Source organism: Amphiprion ocellaris, chromosome 2 (assembly GCF_022539595.1).
Source record: "Amphiprion ocellaris isolate individual 3 ecotype Okinawa chromosome 2, ASM2253959v1, whole genome shotgun sequence".
Taxonomy (NCBI): Eukaryota; Metazoa; Chordata; class Actinopteri; family Pomacentridae; genus Amphiprion; species Amphiprion ocellaris.
This window is the reverse complement of record NC_072767.1, coordinates 10,936,229-10,952,864: the sequence shown is the minus strand read 5'-3', so window position 1 is coordinate 10,952,864 and position 16,636 is coordinate 10,936,229. Positions and strand designations below refer to the sequence as shown.

The following is a 16,636-nucleotide window of genomic DNA, read 5'->3' as shown; positions in this document are numbered from 1 at the left end:
AGCAGACAATATAAACAATAGATGGACATGGGATAATAGGAGCAGGGAATATTAATAGCTTAAAGGGGATTACAACAAATCCGCGAGTTGTGGTGACAGACAGGACAGACAAAATGGAAGTAAAATTAAGAAGCTCAAGATTAAAATCCTTTCAGGCGGTGATACATAAGCAACTGGAATCAAGAGAAACCAGAAACTTTGCAGCTGCATGCGTTGAAAATAGCCAGGTCCACTCTGATGTGAACAGACTACCAATGGAGGGAGATTGGGATACTTTTTTCGCTTCTAGTCTCAAGGATGCACATGTATGTTTGAGGTCATCTGTCAGTGTCAAGGCATGGGGGTGAACCTGAGCAGAGAGCACACAGACGAGGAACTGAGGCAGGAACAAAAGGTGAATTTATTTTAACAAGGAAGCAGGATAGACAAGGAACAGGTGGGGAAACTAAGAAACCGGGGATTAACTAAAGAGAACTCACTAAAGGGGAGGGCGGGGGGTGACGGTACCGGGAACTGGCGGCCCGGCAGGCGTCCTCGGTTTGGGTGCTGGTCGGCGATGAAGAGTGGGCAGGAGTGTCCTGTTCCAGGGGGGAGGCTGGCTGGATGTTCCAAGGGCTGGGGTGTTCGGTAGGCAGGGAAATCCAGGGACAGGTCGGAGATCCAGGAGCAGGAGGGGGGAGAGTCCGGAGGGTCTGGCCAGGAGAATCCGAAGGTGGGTTTCTGGGAACAGGATTGGCAGAACTGGGCAGCTGGGTCAGTGGAACTGCGGGCAAGAAAACAGGGTTGGACAGGCAAATTTCTACAAGGGCAGAAATGTGCAGGAAGTGATACAAAACTGACTGCTGGAGCAGAGTTTACTATCTGGCAGGGTGTGGAGTGTGAGACCGGCTACTATGGAGTGGATGGTTAACAGGTGTGCTGTGCCGCAGCTGCCCAGAGTTCTGTGGATGAGAGTGATTAGTGATGGTCGGCAGCTATGGAGAGCAGCTCCGCCAGGCTTCAGCGGGAGAGCAGGAAGAGGGAGAGGGAGAGAGAACAGAAAAGGCGGAAATCAGGGGAAAATAATAAAAAGGAGGGAAAGGGGGAAGGATGAGGGAGGTCAGGTGGGGGCTGAAGCCGGGACGGAGGTGGGGGCCCTGACAGTCAGTCCATCTCCAAATGTAGAAACTAGTTTATTTAAGTTTATTTATTCATTTAATTTTTTAAATATTTTTTTACATTTTTAGAGGACATTCCTGAACAGTTCTATTAACAACTAACAGATTTGGAGGATGGAACAGCCTTTGAAGACTAAAGATTCAACTGGTCTTTGTTGTTCTTCAGTTAAGGTACTATAGACTACTAAAGCATAATGCAGACACCAGAGTGTGGATTTAAAGACAACTTGTTTTATGTCTGGTCCTCTGACATTATTCATTATGATGGTGGTGAAACGGGTCTCTCCAGTGAAACTGGAATTTGTAGTCAAGCTGTTGCGTCACTCGACTGCACACAAACTCATAGTTCACATACTAAGAAACATTCCGGTAAAGGACAGACCCCCATCCATACTGCCTATAAAGATCGTCATCAACATTACCATTTAACACAACAGATTCAGACATGACATGATTCAGAACTTGCACACACCTCAAGATTATTTTGTGGGTTTGCAGTTGCTGCTTTACTTACACCTACAAGCTGCATTAGTCTAAAGGTGTGGCTCTTCAGCTTTCATGATCTCATTCATGTACATCAGGTGTAACAAGTGTAACATACTGCATACAGTCGCATATTCAGATATCTCCACTGTTTCTAGCAAGCTGATCCTCAGGCAGGCAGTCAGCAGAAGCTCAGAATCTTTGTTGGGACAAAAACATATTTGTCTTTATGATTGTGGGTCAGCTGTAACTAGGGTTGCCACCCATTCTTTAAAATACGGAATCGTCCTTTAATTGAATTGTTGCGTCCCGTATTGAATCAACACGGGACACAAATTGTTCCGTATTTTCATAAATGTCCCATACACGTCTGTCACACACTCGTCCAAACTGTATAATGAACAAAATAAAACCCAGGAAATATTAAGGGCAGCCAATTTCATCTTCATAGGACCTTTGTAGCGAGGACCCGATGCGTGGTCCAGTGGAGCGGATAGACCTTCTCTGTGTGTCCGGTCCTGCTCGGTCCTGTCACAGGTTGCCTGGTTATAGACGCTGCTGTACCGCACATTTAAAAAATATCTACAGCTGAAACTCCACCACGTCCACAGAAGCAAAAACGTTTGCAAATGTACAGACATGAGTGGGAAGAGTCGAACTCCTGGCAGTGGGTACAAGGCAAACTGTGTTCTCTGTTGCTCATGGACTGGCTGACGTAAGGCAGCATCAGGACACCAACATGTAAGAAACATGAGAATAGAGAGAACCCAATCAGCAGGTCACAGTTTTTCATCCCCCAATCATCTCCTGAAGTAGATGTGGTAAGGGAAGGTAAGGGTAAGTATCTGGTTGTTAATTTACCAGAAGATGCTTATAATCATGCTGATGTGGTCTGTACTCTACAGTATTTTAGTGACTCAATACATGCCTAAGTTGTTTATTATTTTTTTTAAATGCTTTATAGTTTTTAAAAAAACATTTAATAGCCTATATATAATCAATAAATGGCCTTTGCCTATCTAAAGAAAAACTCACCCAGAACTCTATGTTAACAGTAATAAATAAATCAATAAATACATGCATACACACATAAATAAGTTAATACATTCATTGTGTTAAGATAAGATTTACATTTAGATGAAAGAAAAATGTCTGTAGAATTTCTTTGTACAATTTTCTGCATTCAGTTTTTTTGTTTTTGCGGAATACAATATTGCACACTGGTTGGTCATGACATTTTATTAGTATGGTTTCACTATTTAAAATGATGCCACTTCTTTTCAGACAGAACCTGTGATCATAAAACAATACAAAATTCTTAGTTTCGTGTTAATAAAGCACTTAAAGCTTTAAGTATGGTTAAGTGCTTTTTTCAAAATTAAATATACCACTCCTTGGGTGGTAGTGGCCCCAAGTTCAGTAAAGTTGGACAGATATTCACAGATTCAGACTTCTGGCATCAGTACTCATTAGATATAGGTTATCAAAACATAAACGATGCCTCTTTCCCATCTTTGTACAATAGACAATGTGCTACAAGCCCAGTTTTATCAAAGGTAGCTGTCTCTCAAGCTGCACAAATAACATTGGTGTCTATGCCCATCTGGCTGTGCAACCCAGTGCACAGGAAACATCTGCAAATTGCAAAACCGCTGCAACAGCGAAGAGAGACACAAATATTCAAGAACTTAACTCTCTTGTATCGTAGCATCATCAAAATCACTGCAGCCCTCAGCTGGCTCCTGTTGTCACCAGTGTTATTCCTGCAGCTTGAAGGACAGCTACGTTTGATAAAACTGGGCTTGTAGCACATTGTCTACCTTACAACGATGGAAAAGACGCGTAGTTTATATTTTCACAACGTATATCTAATGAGTTATTGATGCCGGAAGTCTGAATCTGTGAATATCTTTCCAATTTGGGGCAGTGGTGGCGCAACGGTTAAGTCTCTGGACTACTGCTCAGAAGGTCAGAGGTTCAAGCCCCGACGTGGCCACTGTGGGGCCCTTGAGCAAAGCCCTTAACCCTTCCTGCTCCAAGGGCGCTGTACCGTGGCTGACCCGTTGCTCTGACTCCACCCAATTGGGAGATATGCGAAAGTCAGAATTTCCCCTCGTGGGATTAATAAAGGATAATAAAATAAAATGAATAAATTTCACTGAACTGTGGCCCCGAGGAGCCGTGATGGCCGTCCTTTATTTTCATTTCTGAAAGGTGGCAATCCTAGCTGTAACAGTCAGTCTAGCGTAGTTTTCGTAGGTTTCAGCAATATGAATTATAAATCTTTCTGGCTTTAAAGTGCAATACACAAGTGGGGATATTGTTTACCTGCATGACCATTTTACGAGATTCTACTTAAAGCAAAGCCTAAAATGCTTTCACATAAAGTCCTCCAGTTATCAAATATGTGTTGACGCTGTGTGTGGCATGGAAGCTACCCAGCATACATTCATATGTACAATCAAAATTTGCAGTTGACCAAAAGCTTGAAACAGACCACTATCTGTTGTAGTTAATTTTCTCTCATAATGCAATTATGTTGCATCACACATTTTATCTGATGAGCTTCATGGAATATCTTTACAATCTGTATTTGCGACAGTACAACACAATGTGCGACACAATAAAAATTGGTGTCAAGCTATCTGGGATGTGTGTAATGTGTGCCCTGGGAGAGCAGATGAGCAGCAACAGGTGAACTATCCTGACTGAAAAAACAATGGAAAAAATGAGCAGTAATTATGAGTTAGCAATGATTTTTTGAATTGTTCATTTATTGTTTTCTTTATATCACCTTATGTGTGTCAAACTGATTTTCCAGCAACAGTGTACAAAAATATTTCAGGTAATGAGAAATTAAGTTGCACTTTGGGAAAAGAATAAATAAAGCAGTACCCTCTCCAACACATTTTAAATTCTGTTTTTTGCTTTGATGTGGAATAAAACTGAACCACCCTTCCCTAAACATGGCAGAATATACCAATACTGAAACAGTCTCCCCATTTAGAACTAGAAATTTATCATGGTTTACCACCACCCCCCCCCTTAATTGCCCAAATTTTTAATGGAAAATTGATATGAAATTAATGAATATTTAATATAATAAGAGTAACCAAGAACAATTAGGATATAACAAAGTGACAGTGGATAAAAACTGCAAATATAGGACCAGTCTGCTCTTTCAAAGACTTTGCTAGAAATGGCACATTGAAAAAAGCAATAAAAAGTTATTTGATTTACAATATACAGCTTCAGCAGAAATCATGAGCTTTAAGGGTCCATATCTGGAATATATTTTTTAAATTTAAGTTGTTAAAAGCCTTCTGAAAGTGCAGCCTAATAGAATCCCTCTCTTCAAGGTACTTTTTCAGTGTTTGCATTTAACCAAAAGAAGAATACATTAAACAGTGGCTGCAGATTTTTTTTTTTTTTTTTGCATAAACAGCAGCAGAGTGTTCAGCTGAGGATTGACGTCACAGTCATTCAAATGACCTTTGAGCAACCTGAACCGAGCTGAGCTTAAGACAATGTTCCTCCTGCATTCTGAGGTTTTAAAAGGGAACTTGTGTCTGTTCAACAGACGGCAGACAGAACTACTGAGCCTCTCAAGGACTGAAAGCTGACAAATATGTTCCTCTCTGAATTTGCAGTTGCAGTGCAGTGGAGGAAAAGTTGCCCTTCCTGTGATTTTGGTAGTCCTCTTGTAAGTGACTTACAACTCCTTCTCCTTCTTTATTGGAAAAAGGTTATCCTCTAACCTGACTGCAAGCTGCAGTTTGTGTCACTGCAAAGAAGCAAAGATGGGATGCACCCAACATCACTCTCGTTCTTCAAAAATGCAGCACACTCTTCCCAGAGCAGCAATCAGACTTTTCCCTGTTGATCTGGGGTCAGATGTTCCACGGACACTGGGGGATCCCACAACTCCTGTTCACATGAGTTATGTCCATGGTCTATCTGGTGGCTTGCTGAGGCTGCAGCTGTGTTTTCACTGGAGCTAAATGTTGTTACTGGGTTTTCGCTGTTGCTGGTTGACTGGTAAGGGTTAGTGCTAACCCGGTTTGTCATAGTAAGGTTAGCAGTAACACTGGTTGTCTGAACTGGGGTAGCACTGGCTGGTCTGACATCTCCTGGATAGATTGCCTTGACTTGTTGTAACTGCCTCAGCACTGTACGAGGGCTGAGAGTGATGTCATGGTTCCTGACATTAGTGACTGGGATAGTTACTCGAGACCAGTTACCCTTCTGCAGGCAGATCAGTGTCTCTGCAATATTTAACCCCTCTGGCCACTTTTGGATCTCCTCAGGCACAAAAAAGATGTTCTGTTTGGTGGAAAGGGGACCTGTTCTGACAGTACACTTAACCTCTTTGGTCTGGCCAGCTGGAATCACAGTCTTTAATTTTCAAACCTTCACTGGGCCTTCCTTGTCATTTTGATCATCATTTTGTACTAGCTGTATTTTTTTAAAATTTATTTTACCTTTATTTTACTAGGAAGTCCCTTGAGATTAAAAGTCTCTTTTCCCAGGGAGACTTGGCCAAGACAGCACACCAATTCAGACAATGTAAAATGTATAGTATAAGTATATAAAAACAATTGTGGATCAATGTGTTTACTTTTTTACAGTCAATGGAAAACGTCTCTCTTGCCACTGCAGGTGTAACTTCTGGGTGCTGTTCCATACTTTGTTAGGGGTTCGATCACATTGTAGCCTATGATCGGTGGTTTTGCAACTCCTGGATCATTAGAAACTAATATTGGGATGAGTAGCTCTGGCTGGGGCCCTTTACTGGATCCCAATTTGAACTTCTGCTCAACTCAGCCAGCAAATGGTATGGGTGTCTGGCAGGGCCGTGCAGAGACCTTTGGAGGTGCAGGTGCTCAAAGTTAAAAGGGGGCACATGGAGCAAGAATTTGAAACACCATACAGAAACATACCTCATAATTCGTGGTGCCGTGGTTAAGTCTCAGGACTACTGATCAGAAGGTCATTGGTTCAAACCCCAACCTGTGATGTAGTGTATTTGAGACAAATTATTATTTTGAAGTTGAATTTAGATCACCATTAGACACTGGACTGTTTAACTGTGGCTACTCTTCCTGGAGTCCTGGCTTTTAAATTTCATACCTTTTCAAGACATATACTGTATAGCCACAGATTTGCTCCATGGTGCTGATTCATAATCTGCCCTTTATTATTCGTAGTGCTAATAATAAAGTAAAAAAAAAAAAAAAATTAAATGATACAGAAATCATGTATTTAAATGTATTTGTGTATTTGTACTTTTATTCAGTGTGACTATCCACTTTGCAAAAGACAGCAAGGTTATAAAAGTTATATATTTTATATTTATGCATATTATATTTGTCTATATATACAAATATTATAAACAAGTACTGATATCTTTAAATGGGAGGTTAAGAAAATCACAATTCAAATTCTTCTAATTATTATTATTATTGTATTTATACTGCAATTGTCCAAAATTATGTGAAAATGCATGTACATAGTTTCAGTGAAATAACATAACCTCTGCCTCATTGCCTCTAGAAACATAGGAAACATACTGCAACTCACTGACAGTAAAATAATGTATCTCTCTGATGCACTTTGCCCATGACAAAAGAAACATACAGAAACAAAAAGAAGCCTGGCATATTTTATCCTCTCAGCACGCTGTGTGGTTAACTAGCGGCTATAACTGATGAGAGGTGTGTGTAAAGTCAGACACATACAGGACGCTCACTTCACTTCATCAGTCATCTTGCAAAAATACACTGTGCACAAACAAATCCCGCTGCAAAACCTTCTCACCGGACCATGAGTTGTTGGGAGTCCTCCCTCGGGTCTCCGGTTTCTAGACTAGCGGCGCTAGTGCTGAGCTACAGGGCACGTCTGGACATCTCAGGGCCATGAGGGACGTCTGCGTGGATCATGTGACCGACTGAGGGTAGATCTGAATTATTATTATTATTATTTTTAATTTTGTTTTATTTATTATTTTGGGCCTCAAAGACTTTTACACACACACACACACACACACACACACACACACACACACACACACACACACACACACACACACTTACAAATAAAAAACAAAATTAAATAGAATTAAAAAAAACAACTTTGACAAAAGGGCACTTTGGGCATCAAGGAACAAAAGGGCAGGTGCTTCAGCCCCCTCTGCCCCCCTTCTGCACGTGCCTGGTGTTTGGTTCGCTGCTTTACCAACAAGGTTTTCATTCTCATCCAGGAGTTCATCCATACTACGTAATGGGACATGTGGAAGGCAGGGATTTCTCCATCTTTCACTGATAATGGTGACCTGTGAACCTGTAACCCACAAAGCTTGTGTTGCCACTCCCTCAAAGAAACAGTCCACAATGCACTTTTTCCTGATAAGGGCCTTGAGTTTGGCTTGGCGATGCAGTGAGAGATGGCTGGCATATGTTGCACCTTCAACCTGTTTGGCTTTCCCGTTTTTCTGTAACTCTGCCTCCAGCTGCCTGATTCGATCACACAGAAACTCATGCACCTTATCAACTGGTTCTGCTTGGCTGGACCGTGAACATTTCGGGGTAGCGAACATGTGAGTTGTGACTTTCATACTATCAGAATTCACTGTCAGACTCTTTTGTCCCCTACAGCCCCTTGAGAGGTGTCCTGTCTGTCTACACTTAAAGCAGTGTTCACATTGGTCACCTGTACCCTGCTCTTGACACGTTTTAAATTTTCTTCTCCCGCTTCTTTCTGCTTGGCGGGCGGTTCCTTGAGTATTAGTTATACTTTTCCTTATTTCTGCCAATTCTTCTCTTAGCAGTCTCACTGCTTCATAAAGGTCTGGGTCCCTTGTACTGATGACAGGGGGTGTTCTTCTGTTCTTTGGCTTCACCACATCAGCTGATTATTCTTGAACACTCACTCCGGTTTCAGCCGGACCCTGTCCCTCCTCTCTGGTCTGTACCTCTGTCTTTAACTCATTTACCTTTGGGGCTTTGTTGCTTGTGTTTTTCTTTTGCTTGTTTTGTCTCTCTGACTCAACACTAGCTGCGTCATTCATCTTGTCAATGAGTGTTTCATCAGTGGTATTCTGATTATCCAGGCACGGCTTCAGCTCAAACTTTATGTGATCACTTAACAGTCCAGTACTCACTGACCTCAAGAATTTCTTTTGGATGAGCTCTGAACTGTACTGTTTATCCGATCCCTCTCTCGAAGCACGTAAAAGCCTCTCCTTTAGCTCAATGGCTCTAAAGAGAAAATTCTAGGGAGACTCACGACTGTCTTGTGTTATGTTCAACAGTTGTTGGTATAGGTCTGTAGAGCTGTCCACTTTGAAATGTCCCTTTAATATTGTCTTCAGCTTGGGGAGGGTGAGATCACTTTTCACTTCCAGCATGTCACGAATACTCAGACCTGGACTGTTTGACTTGACCACAACCTCTACGACTTCAGATTCACTGTGCCCTTTACTCAGGCCTTTGTCAATCTGATGCATCAGGTTTGTATATGAGAGCTTGTCCTTTTGGCCCTTTTCGACGATTTGGCTGCAGATCTTAAAATCTCTCCTGATTGTCACTTCAGGAAACATATTCACAGCTGTAGGCAACACACTTTGTGAAACTGAAGCTCGGCTTGAAAAACCAGTGTTGGCGTTCTCACTCATTTCACCTGCTCCTTTAACTTCATCCTACAAGCACTTCACTGTTAAGCTGCAGGCGTGAGGTTTCTCCCACCTCTCCAGCTTGTTTCTGGCTTAATTGTGGTGTGCTTTCTGTGGTTCCCCCTTCATCAGTGTTTCCTACTTTTTTGTCATTTGCGCCAATGTTTTTAGCATTCTCTTTAGATAAGGTGTTGCAACATCTTGATCTTCATCATTAATCGCATTGTCCATAGATTGAGTTATTTTCCTGATTAATGCACGTCTTGTAATGACATTTCCACTTGAGATTTTTCCCTCTCCACACACCTCTTTGAGCTGGTCCAGCTGCAACAGCCATAGTCTCTGTGACAACGTCTCTGCCAACTCCTCCAAATCCATTGTGTGTGTTTTTGGCCGCGCGTCCCCGGAGCCGTGCGTCCCCGGAGCCGTGCGTTCTTGCCGTCACTCAAACTCTGTTTGTGACACTCGTCGTGATGTTAAGCATCCCAGCGGTGCCTCCAATATTTGTTGCACACTCGGACAGACAGGGGCTCCAAGCGTGTGTGAGTTTAAAGTTATTTTAATGTATGTTCTTTCTTCAGATACTGATGCAAAACAATACAGACACATTCACCTAGCTACTGTCAAACTTCCTACTCGGTCCACTCATTGACGTATGCCCGCCTGTACGTTGTGCCCCCTAAACGGACCCCCTTTAGCTATCTTCTGTGCCTGTCTGAATTTCTAGTGGAGAATTAAAGCTGGAGCTTCATGTTTACACTTGTTGCAATTTACTGAAGTGATTTCTGCATAAGAACGTACAAAGAGACCAAATAACAATTGTATAAAAATAATATTAAAATAGAGGGGGTGTCCATAATTCTCTATAACATTACTGCTGGTCCCACACTTCTCTGAGATTTATTATGAGTATAAATTGTCGACACACCACCACAAGTTCTTCCCTCAGGTGGGATGGCCTGTTTTAGCCACCTGAAGGATCCATCATTGGTATACTTTCATATGTAAGGCAATATTTGGACTTCCTTGACTGCACAGAAAAGTGCTGATCTTTACTCTGTCCGTTCACAAGATCATTTGCTGCTTTCTGTTCCATATGCCCCTACTGAATTGTGTAAAAAGGTTTTTGTTTGCGCTGCACCTTTTGCATAGAATATGTTGCAGAAAGACCGGAAACTAACTGAGTTCATCTCATTGAGCACTTTTAAATCCAAACTGCGAGTTATGGAGGTCGACTCCACAACATGCACTTGTTTTTCATAATTTGCTTGTAAATTAATCTTTTTTAATTGTTTTTTTACTTGTGTTTTCTTTGTGTTTTAACTGTTTAATTTTGTAACTGGGTTTTGTATTTGCTGCTTCCTATCTTGGCCAGGACTCCCTTGAAAAAGAGGCTCTTAATCTCAATGGGATTTCTCTTGGTTAAATAATGGTCAATAAAAAATGAAATTTAGTGCTGCAAAACCCGTTTTTCAACCAATCATTTGCCAGTTGGAGATGGATGGACTCATTTACATTCTCCCCTCAAAAATCTACCCCAAAGTTAATATAAATCTGTCCAGTTTTTGCTGTGGATGAATAAATGGCTGCTCAGCACTATTCACCAATAGCATAGCAGCAAAATATGCAAAATGAAAGCTCAATGCTAATGGTTAGAATGTGGAAACGAGCTTCCCTTGACTGGAAGCAGGATATCCAGTCTGATTTGCTGATCAGCAGGGAGAAGGCCTTGTCAAGGTCAAGTGGGAGAAAGAAATGGGATTAACTTTTACACACCGCATTGTTTAGGACTGAGGGTGGAAAAAACAGAGGTCCCCTGAGATACTCCATTTAGAAACTTGAAACTGCAGCTGCTGCTGAGGAACAGCCTCATTCCTCAATTCAATATAGAAAATACACCAAATCTAAATAATTGATGGCACCATCTATAGATGTAATCTTGAATTTGAAAAAGGTATAAACTAAACACTTTAAAACTGTTTTAACTGTTAAAACCTTTTAAAAATAGTTTGAATATTTGGTATATCCATTATTGATTGATTGATGATTTTGCTTTGCATTTGAGGTCTGTAACATTTTCAGGGCCAATAAAGGACATTTTTACAGATTATGAATATTCCATATTATTGAATATAAGTCTGTAATAAAGTATTACATGTTCAGGTACTGAACAGGATTACCTCAAATTAATGGATCAATTGATAGATTGCAAAATATTATGGGATCTTCCATCTGTTCATGGATTCAGGGGGTTATAACCGCTTGTCTTATACAAAACAAGGTACATTTGTCATGTAGTTAAAAGTACAATTTTATGGACAAAATAATTGTAATTTATAAGGAACTGTATATTGACATTGTTCAAAAGTTTAAATATGAAAAAATTATTTATAGATTTAGTGATGTTTTAGGGTTCATTTGTTCTTACCTCTTAAAATGTCATTTAACTGTACGACAATGTAGATAAAACAGGCTTAGGTTTTATTATTAGTTTATTTATATAAATACAATATCCCTTTGAAATCTCATTTCCAAATATTCTGATGAGATTTTCACAGCTAAATGACAGAATTTTGAGGTACAAATGAAAGATTTAGTCCATTCTAGTGAGAAAAAAAAGACATGACATTAGCACAACAAACATCTTGTTTCTGTAAAGGCCTGCAGCTATCCAGAAAGATAATGACAGAGCGATCCACTCTGACATTAACATTGACTGTACTGTGAGGAAGACAATAAACCACAGTGGCATGCTTGGACATGTTCATCCATCAAGTGGAGGATGTGTCAGTGGGAATTACCTATAGTAGTTTGTAGATATTGAGCTATTAAGGCTGTGTAAATACTCATTTAATGCATTCCCCACCCCTGCCCCCTCCTACCTCTGTAAACATGTGAATGTACTGCCAGAAGCCGTAAGCTGACAAACCACAAGAGGGCCTCAGTAGAGCAGAAAGTGAAGGAGACCTAGTTGATGGCTTAGTGGTGGGCGGCTTTGGCCACTTGGACAGAGTCTGACTGGGCATTTGAAATCTGGATAGAGATTACATTTAATCTAAAGCATGCAGATATCTACTTGGGTACTGCATGATGTTATCTGGGATAGGTCTCAGGATACAGGAAGACAAGGAAAACATAAATGTAACAACAAGCTGTGTCACTGGGGGTCTCTGGCTATGATGAAGATGTTCATTGCTGTTGGGAAAATGCTGTTCCTGTGGTGTGAGGATCTGGTCCTAATGAACTGCACGGAGGAGCTTGAACATTTGTGTCCAAGGCGAGAGGGGTCAGCCATAATCTTCCCAGCATGCTTTAGGGCCCTGATGCATTACAGGTCTTGGAAGCTCGGGAGATTACAGCCGATCAGATATTTGGCTGAGCAGATGATAAGCTGTAGTTTGCCCTTATCCTGGGCAGTGGCAGCAGCACACCAGATGGTGAAGTAGCAAGTGACGATGGACTCGATGGAAGTGCAGAGGTGCATCATCATCTTCAGCAGCTTGAACTTGTTTGTTCAGCTGCTGCAGGAAGCACATCCTCTGTTGGCCCTTCTTGATGAGGGACCTGATGGTCAGCTCCCACTTGAAGTCCTGGGTGATGTTGGTGCCCAGGAAGCAGCCCACCAGTGATGACTGGGGAGTCACACAGGGTGATAGGGGCTGGGTCTTTCCTTATGTCTGCAGTCATCACAACCGTCTTTAAAGTGGTGAGCTCCAAGTTGTTCTGCATGCACCAAGTCACCAGATGGTCAATCTCCCATCTGTAGGCAGACTCATCCCCACCAGAGATGAGTCCAGTGAGGGTGGTATTGTTTGTGAGCTTCATTAGCTTGACAAATTGGTGACTGGAGGTGTACAAGGAGAAGAGCAGAGGTGAAAGGAAGCAGCCTTGTGGTAATCCTGTGCTCATGGTTCGGAAGTCACAAACATGTTTTCCCAGCTTCATTTGCTGCCTCCTGTCAGACAGGAAGACAGTGATCCTCCTGCAGGTGGAGTCAGGCGCGTGCAGCTGGGAGAGCTAGTCCTGCAGCAGAGTCGGGATGATTGTATTAAAAGCATAGCTGAAATCTACAAGAAGGATTCTGGTGTAGATACCTGCAGAGTCCAGATGCTGGAGGATGAATTTAAGAGCCACGCTCACAGCGTAATCTTCAGAACTGTTGGCTCTGCAGGTGAACTGCATCTGGGATGGATTTAAAGTGGGACAGAACAAGGTACTCAAAAGACTTCATCACTGCAGAAGTCAGTGCAATGGGTCTGTAATCATTCAGTCCAGTGGTTCTTGGTATTTTGAGGATGGGGATGGTGGTTTCCACATACTACCTGGAACTTCAAGTTGAAAACCTAACATGACACCCAAAATAGTTTGTGTTTTCTAACCAACTAAACTCAACAGTCTCAGTTAAGCATCCTCACGTTAGTGAAGCTTGAACCAGATAACGTTCACCATCCTTATTTCATAAATGACTTAAACAAGTGGTTCCTAAATGTTTTGTTCATGTTGCCCCTTGTAAGACAAAGTAAATTATAATGGTTCATTTTAACACCTTTGGGGTATTTTAAAGAGAAAGACAGAGCAGAAAAAAGTCTCTGAAGGATAGCAGAGTATGTCTTGAGAAATATGTGCAACACTGGTGTCCTCTAAAATAAAGCTGTACATACAAACTATTGAAAAAAATACATTTTAATCTTTGTAAAGAAAGGGGCACTAACTTGTTGCATTGAGTTCCTACTGTGGGGTTGCTATTTTTAATATAGTGAATCTAAACTGTTAAACTGTCTAATTTGACATAAATGCAAATATCCTACTGTTAAACTTTGGAATTTAAGTTAGGATAGTAGGATCCTTGCAGATGAGTACTCTTGGCACATTCCAATACTCATAATATACCTCAATACATAGTATGCCAAATGCAGGATGCTAGAAATACAAACCCAGTCTCTATGTAGGGACTGCATCCAATTCTGACTGCCTTGTAGAGCCGGGAGGCTATGTAGTTGTGAGGGAACTAGAGACATGGCAGAAATGTCTTGATATTTTCATTGTTTTTTTGTTTTTTTTAAAATCATATAATGTACCTCCAGATTCATCAAACATACAAAACACAATAAAATGGATTATCATCAAATGGGACATTTAAATGAAGCCTCACAGCTTTCCTCCTGGTCTGCACCTACTGGTTTATATTTCAGCCTCCTTCTTGGTCTTTAATCCAACTACCAGGCATACAGGGAAACCTTCGGCGCTCAGTTTTCACTCCCGATTCTCAAGAACAATATATGCTTTTCTAAGTTGAATAAATGATGAATTACTAATTATCTGCCTCTTCTGTGTTGATGCAGGCCAGGCTGAGGCTGAGCTGAAAGAGTTCAGTCCATACTACAGGAAGCAGTTCTCCGTTGCTTGGTTCTCTCAAGTAGAAGATGACCTGGAACAGCACAAACAGAAGATCACACACCTGCTCAAACAAAGGGTACACTAAAAAAAATTCCATACACAAAACCCATTTAGGAAGTTGTAAATTCTTCAGAAATTCTATGCCATGTCCAGCCACTGTGCTTGGCACACCTCAAAATATTCACTGACACAGTGCTCCAGACCAGTCTTAAAACAGCTGTAGTATCCAGTTAAAACTGTCCCATGTGTTTTTATGCGTAATTATCTGTGGAGACTGGCATGGCCCTATATGGAAAGTGATGGAGTTCAATATGATAAATATCACAATTATAGGTACCCCTTAATTTGGACCCTAACTGAAAGTGCAGATTTGTTTATCATAAAAAAATCAATATAACACAATATATTTGTTTTTAAGTGATTTTCTCCTAAAAACAAACATGGTTTAAAGTTTTTAAGAGGTAAACACTAGCAAAAAGAGTGGCATAAAAGACATCCCCTTATTTAAGCTGAATAGAACCTGAAGCGCTGTTAAGTCAGTTTCATAATTTTTACCATTCTAAATTTATTATGTTTAAATCACTCATCAAAGAATTTCACCGAGTGACTCAACCTCTGCGCCAGTGTAGTACATGCAAATGAAGTTTGGAATCAAAATTTTCTTGTGTGTTGTTTGATCTTAAAGCAAACAACACCCTACGTTTTCAGGTGAAATCCAGGTTTTTAGCTCCCCTGAATCTTGCAGTGTACCTTCAGCCCTCTTGTTTTTCATTCAGTTCTGTGTGTGTTTGTGTTCACAGGCGGCTTCGGAGGAGGGCGAGGTGCTGTATGAAGAGGCTGTTCTTTACTTTGACGACACCAGGAAGTGGAGAGACAGGTATGTGGTGGTGAGAGCCAGCTACTGCCTGGAGTGTCATGACAGCTTGGAGGTGAGCACAACTATGGAACTAACTTTATGCAATCGAACGGTGACAACATGACAAGCTCAGTGGCCATCCTTGTTATCTTATTGTCATTGTCTCTCTCCCTCTTCCCCTCTTCCTCCTCTTCTGCCTCATTTCATCAGACTTTTGTTAAAGGGGTTCCTCCACGTCACAAACTGCTACCTACAGGAGGCATTGTTCTGACCACAGAGGAACTGTACATGGCCACGGTGGACAAATGCTTTCCTGATGATAGTAGTGAGTAAAACACCTAAAAAAAAAACTTTAGATATTTAGAAAATGAGAATAGAGGGCACACACAAAGATTCATTGATCCATTTACTGCATACCACTTTATTGTCACTGTCACCAATGAACAGACACTTGCCTTGGACTATGGAGAAGGACTGAACACCTGGTAAAAATTGGTATTGGGCACCCAATAATAACTACATTGGCATTGCCTCCTCTGATCGCTGCTGACTGAGTGCACCCGACAAATTTTTCTATTTCAGGGATTTGCCAACCATGGAAATCTGCTGGAGGATCTGTGAAGGGAGGGACACCCACGATAGATCACCCGTCTATCACAGGGCTGCATATAGAGACAAACAATCACTCTCACATTCACACCTATGGACAATTTAGTATCACCAATTAGCCTTAGCATGTCTTTGGACTGTGGGAGGAAGTGGGAGAACCTGAAGAAAACCCAGGCTGCACAGGGAGAACATGCAAACTCCACACAGAAAGGGTCCAGCTGCGAATCAAAGCCAGGAGTTACTAGCTGAGGCAACATTGCTAACCACTGAGCCATTGTGCCAAAATTCTTCTTCTCAGTTCAATGCATTCTCAGTGTTCTCTCAGTCTGTTGAGATACACTTTTGCTGAAGAACACATGATTGAGTAGATTGTTTTTCACCATTAGTAATTCAGTTTAAGTCATCATTGGACTAATATTTGTACATCCTTTTTTTCACAACATATCAACAAAGTCACATTTTTCT

The 16,636-nt window shown here is 41.3% G+C and overlaps 1 protein-coding gene across 2 annotated transcripts in view; it reads left to right on the top strand.

Annotated features, from left to right (window-relative positions):
* Positions 1-16,636, top strand: part of niban1a (niban apoptosis regulator 1a) — a 69,643-nt gene that overhangs the window by 8,911 nt on the left and 44,096 nt on the right. For both annotated transcript variants that reach the window (XM_035945028.2, XM_023263421.3), the window contains exons 2-4: positions 14,652-14,782; positions 15,507-15,635; positions 15,773-15,887. In XM_035945028.2, the coding sequence (XP_035800921.2) occupies positions 14,652-14,782; positions 15,507-15,635; positions 15,773-15,887 (375 nt within the window). The remainder of the gene's footprint in view (positions 1-14,651; positions 14,783-15,506; positions 15,636-15,772; positions 15,888-16,636) is intronic.